Source organism: Macaca thibetana, chromosome 4 (genome assembly GCF_024542745.1).
Source record: "Macaca thibetana thibetana isolate TM-01 chromosome 4, ASM2454274v1, whole genome shotgun sequence".
NCBI lineage: Eukaryota > Metazoa > Chordata > Mammalia > Primates > Cercopithecidae > Macaca > Macaca thibetana.
This window is the reverse complement of record NC_065581.1, coordinates 37764204-37784253: the sequence shown is the minus strand read 5'-3', so window position 1 is coordinate 37784253 and position 20050 is coordinate 37764204. Positions and strand designations below refer to the sequence as shown.

General features: G+C 50.8%; 1 protein-coding gene across 1 annotated transcript in view; it reads right to left on the bottom strand.

Annotated features, from left to right (window-relative positions):
* Positions 1 to 3161: 3161 nt before the first annotated feature.
* Positions 3162 to 20050, bottom strand: part of PI16 (peptidase inhibitor 16) — a 49081-nt gene continuing 32192 nt past the window's right edge. Inside the window, exons 2-8 of the mRNA XM_050787699.1 lie at positions 13105 to 13301; positions 8649 to 8870; positions 6455 to 6564; positions 6041 to 6129; positions 4380 to 5072; positions 4029 to 4168; positions 3162 to 3605 (exon numbers count right to left, since the gene is read on the bottom strand). Coding sequence (XP_050643656.1) covers positions 4047 to 4168; positions 4380 to 5072; positions 6041 to 6129; positions 6455 to 6564; positions 8649 to 8870; positions 13105 to 13275 — 1407 coding nt within the window. The 5' untranslated portion in view covers positions 13276 to 13301 and the 3' untranslated portion in view covers positions 3162 to 3605; positions 4029 to 4046. The remainder of the gene's footprint in view (positions 3606 to 4028; positions 4169 to 4379; positions 5073 to 6040; positions 6130 to 6454; positions 6565 to 8648; positions 8871 to 13104; positions 13302 to 20050) is intronic.

Sequence of the window (20050 nt, the reverse complement as noted above, 5' to 3'; positions counted from 1 at the left end):
CTTCCTGTTGGTGTGAGAAGGGGCTGTAAAGAGGCAGGGCAGGGGGCTGCCCGATTGGAGATGTAGGTACCAGAGCTTGGTGTAGCTCAGTCTCCGGGGAGACACTGGGTGATGAGGCTGGGGTGTCAGTTTCCACAGCAGCAACCAGTGCGCAGGTCTGTTGCCAGGGAGACAGGCCTTTCAGAAAGTGTTCCACCCACACCCCTGACTGTCATATCTTAGCACTGTTCAAGGATGACGTATCTTCAGGTTTTACAAAGTGTCACTTGGTATAGTGGCCACGGTTACATCAGAACGGGCAGACCTCCCTTCCATTGAATGGTTTTTGCCCAGCACTGGGGTCTGTAAGCAGACAAAGCTTACACATATTTTGAGGCCCAGCTAGGTTCCCCCAGGTATTTCTCTGCCCTTGCTCAAGGTATCCTGGCTTTTGAGAGCTGGGTTCTGGTAGCTTTTAACAGTGGACTCACGGACAGTTTCACTTCACATGTCCTCGTTTCCCAGGAACACAGAAGTGTGCCTGTGTGGGTGTTATGTAAATGTACACTGATTGAGGCCACCAAGGTCTCATAACTTTGTCACCCATATTAACTTTTCTAGGGAAACACCCCAGAGGGCTAAGGTAGTGGGAGGAACACATGTGGGGGTGGGCAGGGCAAGCCTGTAGAGGAGGACCTTGGGTTCCCAGGTCCTTCAGAGGGGAGTCTGCCCCGTGGCCTTTCTCCAGCCCGGTGTGCTTTTCCAGAGACAGACCACTGTTCTGGGGTGTCTTTTCTTCCTGTTGCTCCACCCTCAGATCCTGTTTTTGCATGGATTAATTCCTAAGGCCCCCCCTAGATTGAGGGGCACCTGTATCTCTGGAGCCTGAGCTAAGCTGGATCTGAAGAGCTCCTCCCAGAAGTTCAGAGAGGCTGCCCGGAGTACAGAGCAAGGTTTTGATGGCCTTGGCCAGTCACCTCAGGGAGGGCTGCTGTTGTCTCCCAAGTAATTTCCTGAATTTGGGGGTTTCAACTTCATTTCCCAAGCCATCTTCCACACCCAGAGATGGCATGAAAATGTCTTTTGATACTGTGTCCCAGTTACTGGTTGAGCAAAGTACAGATTTTTAATAAAACAGGAAGTTTTCAGTTCATTCAAATTCTTGTGTGTGTGAAATGCTTCTAGACCCTTTGATGTTTGGGGGCTGAGGCCCTGTTCATCTGCCTTCCTAGCACTTGGCATGTTTCCTGTTGACTAGTCCTAGAAACTAGGATGCTGGGTCCTCATCTGAGAAAGGAGATTGGGTGGGATTGGGCAGGAGGAGAGCTCAGCTGCTGGCAAAGGGAGGGGTGACGGGAGGAGGAGTGTCCTGTGGAGAGCTGATGACCTCCACTCCTGGGAAATCTCATCCAATGGGCAAAGCTAAAAGGCCTCTGACAGGCCTTTGGGGACTTCCTTATCTATACCCCTAGGTATATACCCAAGATAATTGGAAACTTACGTTCACACAAAAGCTGGTACATGAATGCTTAGAGTAGCATTATTCATAGTAGCTCAGGAGTGGAAACAGCCTGAGTGTCCGATGACAAATAAAATGGAAATGTTCTATAGAATGTAACAAATATTCCATAGAATGGAATATGACTTGGCAATAAAAATGAAGAAGTTCCAATTCATGCTACGACATGGATGAACCTTGAAAGTATGTTGGCTGAGAGCAGCGACTCACAACCATAATCTCAGTCCTTTGGGAGGATTGCTTGAAGCCAGGAGTTCAAGACCAGCCTGGGCAACATAGTGAGAACTTGTCTCTACAAAAAATTTAAAAATTAGCTGGACATGGTGGCATGCACCTATAGTCCCAGCTGCTCAAGAGGCTGAAATGGGAGAATCACTTGAGCCCAGGAGTTGGAGGCTGCAGTGAGCTATAATCCTGGGTGTCAGAGCAAGACCTGGTCTAAAACAAATTATATGTATTTATATGGTAAGTGAAATAAGCAGTCACAAAAGACCATAACATATATGATATGTCAAGAATTTATATGGGATGTTAAGAACAGGCAAATCCATGTAGACAGATTAGTGGTTGATGGGGGCTGGGGAGGTTGGAGGGAAATAGGGAGTGACTGCTAATGGGTATGGGTTTTTTTTGGGGGGGTGATGAAAATGTTCTAAAATTGTGATGGTTACACAACCTTGTGAATATAGTAAAAACCATTGAGTTGCATACTTTAAATGGGTGAATTTTATGTTATGAGTTATATCTGAATAGAACTGGAAAAAACATACTAAGTAGGCTAGGTGTGGTGGCTCACGCCTGTAATCCTAGCACTTTGGGAAGCTGAGGTGGGTGGATCACCTGAGGTCAGGAGTTCAAGACCAGCTGTTGACCAAACTCTGTCTCTACTAAAAATACAAAAATTAGCCAGGTGTGTTGGCGGGCGCCTATAATCCCAGCTACTTGGGAGGCTGAGGCAGGAGAATCACTTGAACCTGGGGGGCGGCGGTTGCAGTGAGCCCAGATTGCGCCACTTCACCCTAGCCTGGGTGACAGAGCAAAACTCTCTCTCAAAAAAAAAAAAAAAAAAAAGTAAAAGAGGGAAGTGTCCTCCTTGGTTACAGGTTGGTTCCCAGCCCTGCCCTGACTTGGGTGGTGTCCTGTTTGACTGCTCACCCTCCAGTGGTGGTCTGGAGACTTGCCCTGCCCCTCCCTACCATCCAAGCCACCCTCAGTCACCCACCACTGCTACTCCAACATATGTGTGCCTTTCTGATCCTCAGCACCTCTGGACAGTCCTCCTGTGCTCCCCTGGGGAGGGTCTGGGACTCCAGATCCCTTTCTTAGGACTCTTCCAAGCACCTGGGGCTAGCAGAGCCTTGCCTGACGTACATTTCTGACCTTGTGTCCCAGACAGGCCTGGGCAGCAGCACCCTTGTGAAGAGGCTGCATGCCATGCTTTGATCCCGGGCTCCAAACCCGTCTAGGCCCCGCTGGTGACTCCTGAAGCTGGGAGAGTCAGTCCAGCACCCTTGGCCTTCCTTTGGCTCTTCCCCTTCCTGGCGGCCGCCTGTGATTAGGGGGAGGGGAGAGTTATAGGAAGGAAAAGAAGGGTGCGTCCCAAAGAGGAGACACTAAATGGAGTGTTTTAGAGGAGGGGGATGTGAAAGAGAAAGAACAGTTGCACAGGTTGGACTGGTTTTTATTGGAGAGTCAGGAGTTGCTTTCCTTCCCTTGTCCCTGCCTCCCCACCCACAGAACCCCACTCCAGTGGGGCTTGTCCTTCATCTGCCCCTTGCAATCCCCGTCCCCAGCTACACAGGCACTCAGGGAGAGCACTCATACCGTGTGGGCAAGACAGCCCCAGGCCAGGTAGGCAGTGAGCTCCCTCAAATCCTCCCACCCCCAGGACTCAGGAGGGAGGGGCAGGAGAGGTGTGGGCCTGGTGTGCAGTCCTCAGGCGGCCCCATGCGCTCGCAGTCAGCCAGGCCTTGTGCCTCCAGGATGGTGTGATGAGGCACATGCCCCGTAGCCTTTCCCTTCCAGAGGGCCTTAACCAAGAAGCATCTTGTTTAGGGGCTGGGGACAGGGTGGGGAAGATGACAGGAGGACAGCTGACCTCTTCACCCTGAGAAGGCAAGAGGCACTTCTGGGGAACAGTCCTGGATTCAGATGGCTCAAGGAAGAGGCCAGGGGACTGGAAGGGGCCCAGGAGTTCCTGGGAAGCCTGAGATCCTCTGTCTAGGAGAGAAGCTAATAGCCACAGGACAACCTGAGAGTGGGTACGTGTGAATACCACTCAGAACAGTCTGCAGCCAGCTGAGGGATGGGCCTACCCAGATCCAAGGCACTCCTGGGGCAGTGCCAGGGGCTGCCCCTGTAGACGCCTCCCAGGAGGATAAGAGTGCTAGCCTGGAATCTGGCCAGAAGTTGGGGTGAAGGGGGGCTGCTGGGCCACAGAGCAGGACCTGCCCAGGAAGCTGTGGCCACTTACTTGGAGGAAGACAATCTAGGTGGACATGAGGCCAGGGCCCCCCGCACCAGGCCTTGCCTTTGAGTGGTATCCCCTTCAGAAGATTCCAGCCAACATCAGGGGAAGCAGGAGCAGTAGTCCCAGGAGAGGGCCCCACACATGACCAGGGCCTGGGTTCAGCCCTGACACAACGCTAGGCTTGTCAGGGCCCTCTGCACCTGTGGGAAGAAAGAGGCTTTGCCTCAGCCTAGAGATGGCTGTGCCTGCCGTCCCACCCACCCCACCATGCAAGGAGGTGGGGCAGCAGCCAGGGCGGAAGCTCCTACTCACAGGGCGCATGCCCCACCGTGCTCATACCACCTACAGCTGGGGCAGGACACTGCCATTCCAGAGCCAGGAGGGGAGTGGGACCGATGCCATGGGCCTTACCTGGCAAGGACGACTGCAGAGCCAGGGCACGCCCACCCATGGCATTAGCGGTGGCAGAGGTATTGGGGAAATTGGGCAGGGACTTGGAGGAGGTGTGCCCCGTGTGGTCCAGTGTGGCCTGCAGCTCACCTGGCTTGTCCTGGGCTGGAAAAACTGAGGCCAAGACCTCACTGGAAGGAGGCAACTCAGCCTCAGCCTCTCCCTCAGCCTCAGCCTCAGCCTCCTCCTGGGCATGGGGTAGGAGCTCCCTTGCCCCTGTCAGGGACATCTTGGGGTCCAGAGAGTTCTCTGGGCTCCTGAAGGGCACTTTTGTTTTGTCTGTCACTTTGTCTGCTGATTTTGGGATAGGAACATGGGTCGATTCCGGGAAGGTAACTGGCTCCTCATCCAAGGAGGGCAGGCTGTGGGCTGCCAAAATGGAAGGCACCTCAGTTGTTACAGAAGGTGGAGCCTCTGTTGCCATGGAGGGCGGGTCTTTTGTTGCTAAGGAAGTTGGGGCCTGGGTTTCCACAGCAGGCAGAGCCTTGGTTGCCAGGGAACCTGAGACCTCTGTTACCAAGAAAGCCGGAATCCCCGTTGCTAGGGAAGGAGTACCCATTTTCCTAGAGTCTGAGGCTTCAGTTGCCAGGAAGGATGGGGCCTCAGTTACCAGGTAAGGCAAATCCTGGGCGTCTTCCGGGCTTCCGATGGGTTCTGATAAGACAGAGGAGAACTGGCCTGAGTGCTGCAAGCAGGACCTCACATCTCTCACTACACCGCAAACCAAGCGACCCGATCAAATGTCCTACTAGGACACACAAACACACACACTTCTCCAGCGGATATGCCCCTCATTGAAAATAAAAGTTACAAGCCAGGCGCAGTGGTTCACGCCTGTAATCCCAGTACTTTGGGAGGCTGAGGCAGGCGGATCACCTGAGGTCAGGAGTTTGAGACCAGCCTGACCAATATGGAGAAACCCCATCTCTACTAAAAGTACAAAATTAGCCGGGTGTGGTGGCGGGCGCTTGTAATCCCAGCTACTTGGGAGGCTGAGGCAGGAGAATTGCTTGAACCCGGGAGGCAGAGGTTGCAGGTGAGCAGAGATCGAGCCATTGCACTCCAGTCTGGGCAACAAGAGCAAAACTCTGTTAAAAAGAAAAAAAAAAAATAGAAAAGAAAAGAAAAGAAAAGAAACGAAACGCTACTTCTGGTGATTGACACAGTTGCTCCTCTCTCCACCTCCTGGTCCAAGTCTCTCTACATTCGTACTTGCCCTTTTTCAGGGTACTTCTCCAGCGGGATCCCGGTCCCTCCCACGGCTCCGGCAAGGCCGGCCCCGCCCTCTTGAAGCCCTCTGACCATGCCCCCCGGCCTGGCCCCGCCCGCTCCTCAAGACCCTAACGATTGGCCACGTCCACCTCACGCGGGTCCCCCGAAGCCGCCAGGCTTTCTAACATCCTCCCTTTGAAGGGTTGAAATCCGGCCACTTGGAACGACAGGGCGCCAAAGTGGCTGCGTGTGGAGGGCTAAGGGAGCTGCCAGGGACCCCCGGTGGTCGCATCCCGCCCGGCCCCTCCCCTGCCCACGTCCCGCTCAGTCCAGGGAGGCTCTTAGACCATCCAGTCTGCATCGCATCCCTTCCACACTCCCCGCCCCTACCCATCCACCCGTGGACTCACCACAGAGGGAGTTCTTGCAGCGATAGCCAGAGGGACATTGGGAGCACGGAGTCCCCTCCTGGTAGGGCCGTTTCCCCTTCACGTTCCCCCTACAGGAGGTCAGGAGGATGCTGAGGGGAGGGGGTCGACCTCTCCCAACCCTCTCCCCAACTCCTATACACACATCTACTCTGGACGTGCCCTTGGGTCTCCTGACTGCCAGCCACTGACTTGCTAGGCGATCTTGGGCTCCTCCTGGCCCTCTCTGGCAGATGAGAGCAGACCACCATCGGAGCCTTCACAGCTCCCTGGATGGTATAGCTGCAGACTGACCCCTCTTCTCCCACTCCCTCAGGCTGTGGCCAACTCTGCCCTCCCCTGGGCTCTGCCTGTGCCTTCCCCCTCTCCATCTCCAGGGTTCCCCCCAGCACTCACGGGGGCTCATAGTTGCACACCAGTAATTCGATGTTGGTTTCCTCAACACCCTGGAGCTTCTCACAGAAGTGGGAACCGCAGCCGATCCTCTCTGTCTTGGCCCAAACCACCTGAAGGAGGGCAAACCTAGCAGCTCAGCCCCATGCGAGGTGGCATGGTGCCTTCCTGGCATCCCACTACACCCCTTACAGGGGTGGGGAGAAGAGGCACCCTATAGCCTGTGACGTTCATGTTCCCAAAGCCATGCAGGTTCAGGACAAAACTCTGACCAGGGGGAGGGATGGGGGAGTTTGTCCCTAACGGTCTACTCTCCTCTGCTAACCACACATACCACTTTGCCAGGCCTCTTTTCCTCTCAGAACCTTCCCTCAGCTCCAGGACTGTGATACACCCTCATTAATTTTTTCTGTGGGCTCTTCCTGGAGGCCCTTGCATTTTAAATGAAGGGTATATGCAAAGGAAAGAATCTCAAATGGTAGAATTTTAGACCTCAGCAACAAGGAAAGTCCAAGGTGGGGAGCAGGAGGAGCCATTTTGAAAGTGGAACTTCCCCCAAATCACAGGTGAGCAGGACCTGTTCTGGTTGTTTCTCAGTGTGGGTCTCTTAGCTGCTAGAATGACTTCTGTCTTTATCAAACAAAAAATCCAACAACATTTGTGTGCTGCCATGGGGTGAGACCAGCAGCCTTTCCTTGCTGGTTCTAGGCCCAATCTGCCCAGGAATCTCTGCTGAAATCAGCTGAAGGTCTCCTCAGTGTTGAACACCTTCTGGGCAGAAACAACTCCAGAGTACATGCACCCTCAGCCCCAGAGAAAGCTGGGGTGGAGCTGCGCTGACTTACTCCCTGCTGGGTCCTGATAACAATCCCTGCACAAGCAAGTGGGTGAGGGTGGAGGGAGAGGGAGGGGTGGCAGGATCCAGAGGGAAAGGGCCAGGAAGGGTGCTGGGCCCTCACAACTTTCTGACCTGGGTGGGTGCTGCTGGGATTTCCTCCCTAAAGATGAAGACTAAAAAAAAAAAAAAAAAGATGAAGACTAAAAATACCATGAAAAAGAAATGGAATTGGTGGGTGTGGGTGGGAAGATGGTTGGTTCCTTTTCTTTTCTTTTAATTGTTTGTCATGTTACTATTTGTACAACACATAAGCACTGGGAGGAGAAAAAATAATTCAGTTACACTAATGTTAATTCCCCTACACACACACACACACACACACACACACACACACACACACACACATATCTTATCTGCAAGCCCAAACTTTCAAAATGCAGTGAGAATCCAGACAGGAGCAAAGTGTGATTGGGGAGCAGGAAATTCTATCAGAAATCTCCCTGAAGCCTTCATTCAGCCACAATTTGCTGTTCATCGTTACGTATAATTGTTAAATGCAAAAGAAAAACTAGACAAAATTGTCTATTTGCTTTATTAGTCCCTGGCAGATGACAAGTAGCAAATTAGACACCATAATAAATGCGAAGGAGCCACAGAGAGAAGTTAAGGGACTATCTGCTGCTGGGGCAAACAGCCCTGCACTATCTGGGGCAAGAGGGGCAGGACCACTTGGAGCACCGTACAGTATTGCCTAGGTCAATAACCACGATCCATAAAACTGGCTCTGTGACACCTAACATGTCCCACCGCCCCCACCCCTTTTTATTTATTTTATTTTTTTTGAGACAGGGCCTCCCTCTGTTGCCCTGGCTGGAGCGTAGGGGCGTGATCACGACTCACTGCAGCCTCAGTCTCCCGGGCTGAAGTGATCCTTCCACCTCAGCCTCCAGAGTAGCTGGTGCGCGCCACCGCGCCCAGCAAAGTTTTTTGTATTTTTTTGTAGGGACAGGGATCTCGCCATGTTGCCCAGGCTGGTCTCCAACTCCTGGCCTCAAGCGATCCTCCCAGCTCGGCCTCCCAAATTGCTGGGATTACAAGCGTGAGCTACCGCGCCTGGCCTAGCGGCCTAGGTTTTCAAAAGACTGTAGAGAAGCCGACTCCGTCAGAGGCTTAGACAGCATATTAGCTGCAGTGAGAGGACAAGATTTGCAAAGTATCTGAGGGGACTTGGAGTGAGGCCCGCCTCTTGTAGCGAGGACGCTTAGGAACGGTGAAGGCAGAGGTGGCCCCGCCCACGGAGCACGTGGCCCCACCCTCACGCCGCGAGGCTCCGCCCTGCCCCGCCCGCCTTGCCCACACCTGCGTGTAGTGGCCGCACATCTGGCCCGGGCTGCAGGTGGCGGCGCTGAGGTTGTAGTGCTCGCGCTCGTGGTGCCACTCCTCCATGGCCAGCGGCACGTCCAGGCCCTCGTCGGTGATGGCGAACAGATTCTCGCCGCGCCGCCCGCGGTCCTTGTTGTGGCCCCACACGCACTGCTGTGCGTAGGCCTTGGCGAAGGCGGCCAGCTCCTCGTCCCATCTCTGCAGGGCAGGTGAGAGAAGGGAGGTGAGGATGCCCACAGATGCTGTGGGGACCAAGCAAAAGGTCGAGGAAGTCGTGGGGAAAGCCTTCCGGCACCTCCTTAGCGGGGTGACTCTTGGGCATGGCCTGGAACAGGTCTCAGCTCTGGGTGGGCTTCTGTGGGGAGGTGGAGGCCGCCACCCCAGGCCGTGGAGCCGGACCGTTCACCAGCTGTGTGACTGCACGGATTGTCTAACCTTTCTGCACCCTCAGAGGGCTGAGCAGAGTGGATGAGATGGTGTTGGTGACAGTGTCACATAAAAAGCCTCATGTGAAAAAAGTGGCCACACATGCCCCTGCCTACCTCCCAGGCCTCCTTGAACTTCTCTGAAGAGCACAGGATGTCTGGTGAGATCGATGTTGAGGGGCTGGGTTGTTTATTCAGCCCATTTCACCCCCACTCAACCAGGAACCTGACTTGAGGGCTGGCACCTTCCTCTCCCTCTAAGCCCCCACCCTCCCCTTGGGACACCCAGCCCCCATGCCTTTACCCTCTGCAGGCTCCCTCCCCAGTGCTGTTCCTAACTGCTCCCAACCCTTGTCAATGGCAACCCCCTTTCTCCAAGAAAATTAAGTGACTGTAGGTGACACTGAATGTCACAGGCCTTTCACCAAGGGGCCTACTTTCAGAGCCTTGGTAACCCACCGTCAACCCCAGTGACAGTGTTCTCCAGTGGGGACCTCAGGTGAGATGGTGGGAGGGGAAATTTTAGGTTCAGGGCCTCTGAGATTGTGTCCCTGGCTGAGAGGCAGGCCGAGTGTGGGTGGGAAGAGGGATTAACAAGGCATCCAACCCAAAGGATTGAGGAGGGGAAGCCTGGATCCCATTAAATGCTGTCCTTGGCTTCTCCTGGAAATCCATGGCCTGGAGGCAGCTTTTGCTCCACCCTATGGGGGCCCAGCCAGCTGTGGGAGCCAGACAGCCCATAAAGCGCCAAGAGCTTGGGTGACCCTGAGGGGAGGTGGCTGTGTGGCCACACCCACTCCCCACCCGCTCAAGGCTTTCAGGAGCCGCTGCCTGGCATGGGGATGGGTGCACCTGGCTGGGATGGCTCCACAGCTGTGACCTTGGGTGAGTATCTTTCCCTCTCTGGACATTTTTGTCCTGAATCACTGGTCCCTGAGATTCTCTCAACTCTGGCAACAGTGGGAGATTGGGAGTGGGAAAGGGGCAGGGTGCTGGCGACCAGAGTCAGGGTGTCTGAGATGACCTGTGAGGTGCCAGGCTGGACTGTAAGTGCTGTCAGGATAGGGTATGGATGGATCTCCAGTGTCTGGTGCAGTACTAGCACATAGTAGGTGCTCAACAGATACTTGTCAACTATTGATGACTGAGATAGGGCCCTGCTTAAAGCAGTCTCCCCCTACAGAGTCTGCCTGTAATTTCCATTCTGACAAAATACCTGGAGCCCCACCATTAGCGTCATTGGTTTGGTCTTAAGGATTCTCAGTCAGTCATCCAGAGCCCCCTGTGGAGTTGTAAGACTCTCAGCATCCACCCACATTGGCCACATGGTCACCATCTAGAAGCAAGCCCATTCATTCATTCATTCATTCATTCATTCACTCGTTCATTCATTCATTCAACAGTCCTGGGCATTGTGTCAGCCCTGGGACAACAGCAGGAACCAAGAAGCCCAAGCTTCCATTGACAGAAAAATCATTTGGGCCACCACATGGTAAATGACAGATGTGCAACAAGTACTATAGGGGCACCAAAGAGGTCCATCTAGCCCAGCCAAAGGTGGAGAGGGAGACACCAAGCTAAGTGTTAAAAGATGAGGCATTAGCCAGCTGTGGGGAGAGGCGTCCTAATCAGAAGGCACACATCAGCAAAGGCATGAAGCTGGGAAACATTTTGGCTGGAAAAAGACAAGCTGTTCAGGTTACAGAAGAACAAAGGGCAAGCGGGAGAGGAGGATGGAGCGATAGGCAGGGGCCAGAACACACAGAGCCTTCTCAGTTAGGAGCCGGAGCTTTATCCTGAGGCAGTAGGGAGCTGTGGGAGCCACTGAAGGATTTTGAGCAGGGTCAGGCCCATGTGTTGGATTATTCATTCTGACAGCAGAGGCCAGAAGCTGGGGAACAGGTAGGGGCTATCCTAGGAGTCCTTGGGTTCAAGAATGAAAGAACCCTGAACCAGGGTTGTGCCAAAAAGAGAAGGGGGTAGGAGGAAGGGTTAGATTTCAAGGACAATTGAACCTTCAAGGGGGCAAAACTGGTACTGATTAGACCTGGAGGCTGAGAGAGAAGCGTTCATGATAACCCCCACCTGGCTCACCCTGGATCCATTCCCTCTTTTGTGTTAATCAGACACTTATTGAGCACTTACTGTGTGCCAGGCATTCTTCTGAGTGCTTTACACATATTCACTCATTTAACCCTACAACTACCATAGCTACAAGGGAATTATTCCACTGTTATCATCCCCATTTTACAGATGAGGAGACCGAGGCACCGAGAGTTTAGCCAAGGTCACAAAGCTAATAAGTAACAAAGGCAAGATTTGAACTCAGGCCATTTGGCTGCAGAGTCCCTGCCCTCGTCACTACTGAGGTTGAACCTGAGTCTTCTCCTGAATGTTTCCTGGCATCCCAGCCCCAGCCTCATCTCCTCCTCCTCAAAACACTCCCCATTAGGCAGCAGCATATCCCCTCAGTATCCCAACTGCCTCCCAGAATGTTGGCCCGCTCCAAGGTGCACCTCTGTCTGAGAAGTGGCTCCCAGCCTGTGTGGCCCCCATCTCAGCCAGCAAGACTGTAGGCATCAGGGATCTACAGGTGGGGAAACTGAAGCCCAACCATGAGTCACAGGCCTCAATCAGCGCGCTGTTGACAGAGCTGCGTCTGCGACTCCTGGTTTGTTGTCTACCTTTCCTGGATGCCCAGGCTGGCACAGCTGTGAACGGCAGTGCTGGGTGTGTGTGCAGAGCTCTTCCTAGATCTTTCTCACATGTCATCCTGTCTGACACCCAGGACAGGGATCGCCAGCCCATGTTTCCATCCGGAAACAGAGGCCTTTGAAGGGAAAGGGGTCCACCCAGAGTTAATTCAGTCAGATCACATGGGACTGAGGTTAGAACTTAGGTTTGGGGCCCCAGGCTCACTGTTGTGTTCCCCAAGGAGCATCTGTTCTCTCAGGCACCAGCTCCAGGGGTCCCTGATCCCTAAACACTGCCCAGCAACCTCCCCAGCCATCTGAGGGTGGGTGGAGGGGACAGGCTAGTTCAGCCCTCAGGGAGGGCAGGAAGGGGGTGAATTTCTCACTTTATCTCCTTTAATCCTGCATATAGACAGCCCGCCTCTCACCCTGCCATAAATAGCTCTTCCTAAGAGAAGTAACCAGCCCTAAATCTGGCTCTGTCTCCTGTGTGCATGCACATGTATGTTTACTACATCTGCGTGTTTCACCGGACATAAATAGTATTTTTACATGTCTTCAGACTTCATGTAAAGAGACCCTACTGTGTATTTTTTAGAGATTTTATTTCCTCCCCATTCAGTATGATATCTGTGAGATTCAGTCCGCACTGGTATATACATAGCTCTAATTCTGACCGCCTTTTACAGATGAGACACGGGATCGGCAAGGTTACAGGACTTGCCTCGAATCACAGGTTTTGTAGGCGACCAAGACAGAATTCGGACTGTGTGATCCAGAGCCCTCTCTGCTTCTGGATCCTGCTGTCACCTACCTCCTTAGCACCTGCATCCTACCCCAGGTGCCCATGCCCATCCTGCTGCCCTGCTTCCTCTTGTCCTCTTCTTGGCAGGCATATGAAAGACCGTTTTCACAAAGGTGTTAAGAACTTCCCGGGTTCCCCCACCGAGGGCACATGCATTTGAGGAAGTGCTGGGGAAAGGTCATTGGAGTGGGAAGCCAGGGTTTTGGGTCTGGCTCTACCAGCTGTGTGACCCCAGCAAGTCCCTCTGAGCCTCACTTTCCTCATCTGTATTATGAGGTTGCTTATAGGGGCCTGTGAATTTTGTTAGGCGGGTGCAAAAGTAATTGTGGTTTTTGCCATTAAAAGTAATGTAACATAATGTCAGGGACTCAGGGACTCTGTCACTGACCAGAGAAAGGAGAAGAATTCTGAAATAGCTTCAGCATGTGGAGCAGGGTAAGAGGGCCTGGTGACAGACCCTGGCCAGCACCCCTTCTATCCCAGCCAGCAAGCGCCGTGGCCACACTTACCATGTGCAGCATGTCTGAGGCTGGTGGGGATACCTGGGCCCGGTAGAGGTTGTGCAGCTCCAGCATCAGACGTTTCTCCTCATCTGTGAGGGCTCCAGCGGGGCCTGTGGTGGCCACCAGCACTAGCAGCAGCGGCAGCAGAAGCATCAGGAAACTGCAGGAGCCGTGCATGGTGGCCAGCCGTCTCTCCTTCTCCCGTGCAGGGGTCTGGCAGCTGGATTTAAAGTCCTTCCCACACAAGCACCACCCTGGCTGGGGTGGGGCAGTGGGGGCTGTGTCTGAGGCCCAGCCCGACTCACACAATGTCTCAGGGAGGGCTGGGTGCCTTGGGTCCCGACCAGCATCAAGTGCACTCCCCTTGGAGTCCTTGGCAAAAAGCTCCTTTCTCTCGGTAACGGGGGCTCAGGCCAAAAGCTGTTAGAGTTCCTAAGTTGTGGACAGATCCTTCAGGGGCAAAATCATAGTAACCTCTGCAGAGCTGTGACTGGTTGCACCCAGGTCACACCCACTGTGTGTTGAGGATAGATAAGAGAAAGGAAACCACAGACCCTACCCGCAGAGGAGTGGACAAGATGAGGAAGCTATAGGCTTTTGAAAGGACAGAGGAAGACTACATGTATTTGATAAAAGGCTGAGCCAACCTGAATCAGAATCCTGGTTCTGCCCCTTGTTATCTGTGTTTTGGCAGCTTTCTCAAGTGAATCAGCGACAATAATAGTACCTACCTCATAGGACTGGAGGGAAGATTCAATGACATATAATGTATGTAAAGTACCTAGTATGGTATATGGCACAGAGTAGGCCCTCAGTAACAGTAGACAACCCACCCATGTGGCTTGGGCCTTAGCAGGCTACCAGCCCCATGGGGAGGCAACACTCTTGCCTGTGTGGGAAGGGGCCAAGGTCTTCCCCACTCTACCTGTATTCGGGAATAAGGCCTTTCACTATGGCAATATTTTGGCTTCCAGGTGTCTTCTCTGAATGCAGGTGCTTGACATGCTCATTTGGAAGTGGGATGCTGGGACTCCTGTGCTCTGAATACGTAGAAATATAATGTGTCTGTTTCTTAAATCAAGAGACAGCAGAAAAGCAGGAGGTTGAACGAGCTGATGCACCAGGAGCTCTGAGGGGAGCGTATTGGAAGGGAAATAGGCTTAGCAGCCAGGTGCTGGCATTATAATGACCTTGACCTTGCAGGGGCCATGACCTAGGCCTTGGCCTTCATGAAGCAGGAAGCTGAAACCAGTACTCTTGAAGACAGCTGGGATCCTTGAAGCCTGCTTCCTCAATGAATAGGGAGCTAGAAAAAGCCTACCCACTGGCTTTGGAAGATGACAAGAAAACCTGTCCCTGCCTGAGTCTCCAAGTAAAAGTAAACATAAAACCAAGATGGATTACACACACACACACACACACACACACACACACACACACACACACTTATTAGAATTAATAAAGTCAGCAAAGTTGCAGGATACAAAATTAACACATAGAAATTAGTTGTTTCTATACACTAATAATGAAAAATCCAAAAAGGAAACTAAGAAAACAATTTCATTTATAAAAGCAATTAAAAAGAATAAAAGTATTACCAATAAACTTTTTTTTTTTTTGAGACGGGGTCTGGCTGTGTTGCCCAGGCTGGAGTGCAGTGGCGCGATCTCGGCTCACTGCAACCTCCACCTTCTGGGTTCAGGTGATTCTCCTGCTTCAGCCTCCCGAGCAGCTGGGACTACAGGTTCCTGCCAATATGCCCAGCTAATTTTTGTATTTTTAGTAGAGACGGGGTTTCACCATGTTGGCCAGATGGTCTTGATCTCTTGACCTCGTGATCCGTCTGCCTCGGCCTCCCAAAGTGCTGGGATTACAGGTGTAAGCCACTGCGCCTGGCCCTTAGCAATAAACTTAACCAAGGAAGCAAAAGACTTGTACACTGAAAATCACAAAATGTTGCCAAAGTGAAAGAAGACACAAATAAATGGAAAGACATCCTATATTCATGGATTAGAAGACTTGATATTGCTAAGGTGTCAATGTTGCCTGATGCAATCTACAGATTCAATGCAATCCCTATTGAAATGCAAATCATAATATTTTTATAGAAACAGAAAAATCCATCCTAAAATTTATATGGAATCTCAAAGGACCCCAAATAGTCAAAACAATCTTGAAAAAGAACAAAATTGGAAGTCTTACAGTTTCTGATTTTAATATGTAACCACAAATCTACAATAATTAAAATAGTGTGGTATTAGTATAAAGACAGACATTTAGACTAATGGAATAGAATAGCCCAGAAATAAACTCTTACACATATGGTCAAATGATTTTAGAGAAGGGTCCCAAGACCATTCAGTGAGGGAAAGGCAAGTCTTTTCAAGAAGACTTAGAAAACTGGACTTCTACACGCAAAATACTGAAGTAGAATCTTTACCTTAAGTATATATAAAAAAATATACTTTACCTTAAGTATATTAAAAAATTAACTCCAAAACGGATTAAAGACAGAAACATAAAAGCTAAAACTACAAAACTCTTAGAAGAAAATATAAGAGGGACTTCCTGGCATTGGATGTGGCAAGGATTTCTTGGACATGACACCAAAAGTATAGGCAACAAAACAAAAAATAAACTGGACTTCATTACAATTAAGAACTTTCGGGGGCCGAGCGTGGTGGCTCACGCCTGTAATCCCAGCACTTCGAGAGGCCAAGGTGGGTGAATCACTTAAGGTCAAGAGTTTGAGACCAGCTGGGCCAACATGGTGAAACCCCATCTCTACTAAGTATACAAAAATTAGCTGGGTGTGGTGGCGGGCACCTGTAAGCCCAGCTACTCGGGAGGCTGAGGCAGGAGAATTGCTTGAACCTGGGAGGCAGAGGTTGCAGTGAGCCGAGATCCAGCCACTGCATTCCAGCCTAGATGACAGAGTCTCAAAAAAAAAAAAAAAAAAAAAAAAAAAAAAAAGGACACAATTTCCCAAGAAATGGGAAAAAATTTTTGAGACAGGGTCTCGCTCTGTCACCCAGGTTGGAGTGCAGTCACGTGATCTTGGCTACTGCAACCTCTGCCTCCCGGGTTCAAGTGGTTCTCCCACCTCAGCCTCCCAAGTAGCTGAGACTGCAGATGTGCGCCACACACCTGGCTAAGTTTTGTATTTTTAGTAGAGACAGGGTTTTGCCATGTTGGCAAGGCTGGTCTTGAACTCCTGACCTCAAGTGATCTGCCCGCCTCGGCCTCCCAAAGTGCTGGGATTATAGGCATGAACCACCACACCTGGCCAATATATAGGATATATTTTTAAAATATAAAATATATTTTAAAACAACAACAACAAAAACAATTTGAAGTTGATTCAGTGGCTCAGCACTTTGTAATCCCAGCAGTTTGGGAGGCTGAGGCGGGCCGATCGCTTGAGACCAGGAGTTCAAGATCAGCCTGGGCAACAAGGTGAAACCTCATCTCTACAAAAAATACAAAAATCAGCTGGGCATGGTGGCATGCACCTGTAGACCCAGCTACTAGGGAGGCTGAGGTGGGAAAATTGCTTTGGCCCAGGAGGTCAAGTCTGCAGAGAGCCGAGATCGCACCACTGCACTCCATCCTGGGCAATAGCGGGAGAGCCTGTCTCAAGAAAAAAAAAAATTGATTAAATAGGCAAAGGACTTGAAAATTCACTGTTTACTTTTTCAATTATTCATGCAGTTATTCATTGTTGAAAGACATTTTTCCAAAGAAGATATACAAGTGGCCAATTAGCACATGAAAAGATGATCAACATCACTTACCATTAGGGAAATGCAAATCAAACCACAGTGAAATACCACTTCACACTCATTAGGATGGCTATTATTAAGAAACAAAACAAAACAGAAAATAGCAAGTGTTGACAAGGATATGGAGAAACTGAAACCCTCGTACATTGCTTCTGGGAATATAAAAGGTGCAGCCACTGTGGAAGACAGTGTGATGGTGTCTCAAAAAATTAAACACAGACTTACTATATGAGGTAGAAATTTCACTTCTGGGTATATACCCAAAAGACTCAACCAGGCACGGTGGCTCACGCCTGTAATCCCAGCATTTTGGGAACCCGAGGCGGGCGGATCACCTGAGGTTGGGAGTTCGAGACCAGCCTGACCAACATGGATTTACTAAAAACACAAAATTAGCTGGGCGTGGTGACACATGCCTGTAATCCCAGCTACTCGGGAGGCTGAGGCAGGAGAGTCGCTTGAACCCAGCAGGCGGAGGTTGCGGTGAGCCGAGATTGTGCCATTGCACTTCAGCCTGGGCAACAAGAACGAAACTCCGTCTTAAAAAAAAAAAAAAAAAAAAAAAAAAGCAGAGACTCAAACAAATATATTTCTACACCAGTGTTGATGGTAGCATTAGTCACAATAGACAAAAGGTGGAAACAACCCAAATGTTCATCAATGAATGAATGAATAGAGTAGTATACACAAAATGTACGATCACATATACAATGGACTATTATTTTGTCTTAAAAAGGAAGGACATTCTGACACATATTACAACATGGATGAACTTTGAAGACATTAGGCTAAGTGAACTAAGCCAGACACGAAATAACAAATCTTACATGATCCCACTTATATGCAGTACCTAGAGTAGGCAAATTTATAGAGACAGAAAATAGAATGGTGATTGCCGGGGGCTGGAGGAAGGAGAGAATAGGGAGTTAGTGTTTAGTGGGTGTAGAGGTTTGGTTTCGGAAGAGGAACAAGTTCTGTTGATGGATGGTGGTGATGGTGACAACACTTTGAATATTCATACTTAATACCACTGAACTGGACACTTAAACATGGGTAAGATGGTAAATTTTATGTTCTATATTTTACCACAGTAACGACCATCACCACAAAAACAGGATTTCTTAAATTGGCCCGGAGTACAGTGACAAAGGAAAAATCGTGTCTGGAGGGAGCCTTCACAACCCAGGCCACTTGAGCCACCGTGAGAAAAAAAAAAATCCGACTTTAGCTCACAATCAGAAAGTATCAAACGCATCAGGAACTGAGTCACCATGAGCAACAGACAGACAGCATACATCACAATAGGAGAATTTCTGTTCCCGAAACTTGAGATAATAGAACAATCTGGAAAAGACTTCGAATAACTGTATTTACAATGAATATGGAAATAAATGGGTAGCTGAAAAGGGGAGAAGAAAGACTTGGGGGTAGAGAGGAACAAGGTGTGGAAGAGAATCAGAAGAATTCAGGAAAATGGATTAGTCTGGGGAGAAAGGGACGTTATTTGAGAAAAATCCGAGTGGAAGAAAGAAGACTGACCAGATTAGACTACAGCCCAGACCCCTGGGCAGCTGTCCCAGGGTGTTCAGGTGGCAGAACCATGAGATGGATCTCTTTCCTCCATAGATGGGAGAACTCAGTGAGTTCCTGACAACTTGGGCTTGAGATAGAAATAAGGGGACTTAGTGGCCGGGCGCGGTGGCTCATGCCTGTAATCCTAGCACTTTGGGAGGCCAAGGTGGGCGGATCACCTGAGGTCAGGAATTGGAAACCAGCCTGGCCAACATGACGAAACCCCGTCTTCACAAAAAATACAAAAATTAGCCAGGCGTGGTGGTGTGTGCCTGTGGGCCCAGTTACTCAGCAGGCTGAGGCAGGAGAATCACTTGAACCCGGGAGGCGGAGGTTGCAGAGATCACACCACTGCATTCCAGCCTGGGCAATAGAGCAAGACTCCAGTGAGAAGAAAGAAAGAAAGAGAGAGAGAGAGAGAGAGAAGAGAGAAGAGAGGAGAGAGAGAGAAAGAAAAGAAGGCCGAGCGTGGTGGCTCACACCTGTAATCCCAGTACTTTGGGGGAGGACACGAGCTCAAGAGATCGAGACCATCCTGGCCAACCAACATGGTGAAACCCTGTGTCTACTAAAAATACAAAAATTAGCTGGGCGTAGTGGCACACACCTGTAGTCCCAGCTACTCGGGAAGCTGAGGCAGGAGAATCGCTTGAGTCCAGGAGGCGGAGGTTGCAGTGAGCCTGGGCGACAGAGTGAGACTCTATCTCAAAAACAAAAAAAAGAAAGGAAGGAAGAAAGGGAGGGCGGGAAGGAAGGGGAGAGAGAGAGAGAGAAAGGGAGACAAGAAGGGAGGGAGGGAGAGAGGGAGGAAGGAAGGAGGGAAGGAAGGAGAGAGGAAGGGAAGGAAGGGAGGAAGGGAAGAAAGAAAAAGAAACACAGGGCTGGGTGTGGTGGCTCAGGCTTGTAATCCTAGCACTTTGGAAGGTAGAGGTGGGCGATGGCTTGAGCCCAGAACTTCGAGACCAGCCTGGGCAACGAAGTGAGACCCTTTCTCTGTTTCTAAAAACTTTAAAAAATTACAATGAATAAAATAAAATAAACACAGACTTCCTAAGGAGTTAAAGTGCTGACCTGACCTGGGAAGTGCTGGACTCAGGAGTGGAAGGACACAGTTCTCAGATGCTCCCTGGGTGGAACCAGGCGCTGGTACTACAGGTTGCCCTGGTGTGGTCACCTCTGTGGCCTCTGCCTCCAGCCATGCCCCTTCAATAGCAGGGAAAGCAGCTCTGCAGGTGCAGGACAATGGGCAGCATTCGTTCACTCAACAAACACTTACAGAGCTTCTCACTGTGCCAGGCGCTGAGCTGGGTGAACAAGAGCAGGAAACCCACCAGCAACCATGGGCAGTGTTGTGGACGAGAGTGTGGGGCTTACCGGCGGGTGGCCTGGGGCAGGTGATTTCTCTGTTCACTGGCCTGTTTCCACATCTGTACACTGGGGAACAGAACCTACCTCCTAGGATGGTTGTGAGCATTAAATGAGTTAGTATATGGGTAGGGCCTGTGATCACCCCCGGAACATAGTAAGTGCTCATTGAGTTAGCCAGTATTCACATACAGCAGGTCCTTGAATAACGTCATTTCGTTCCATGTCTTTTC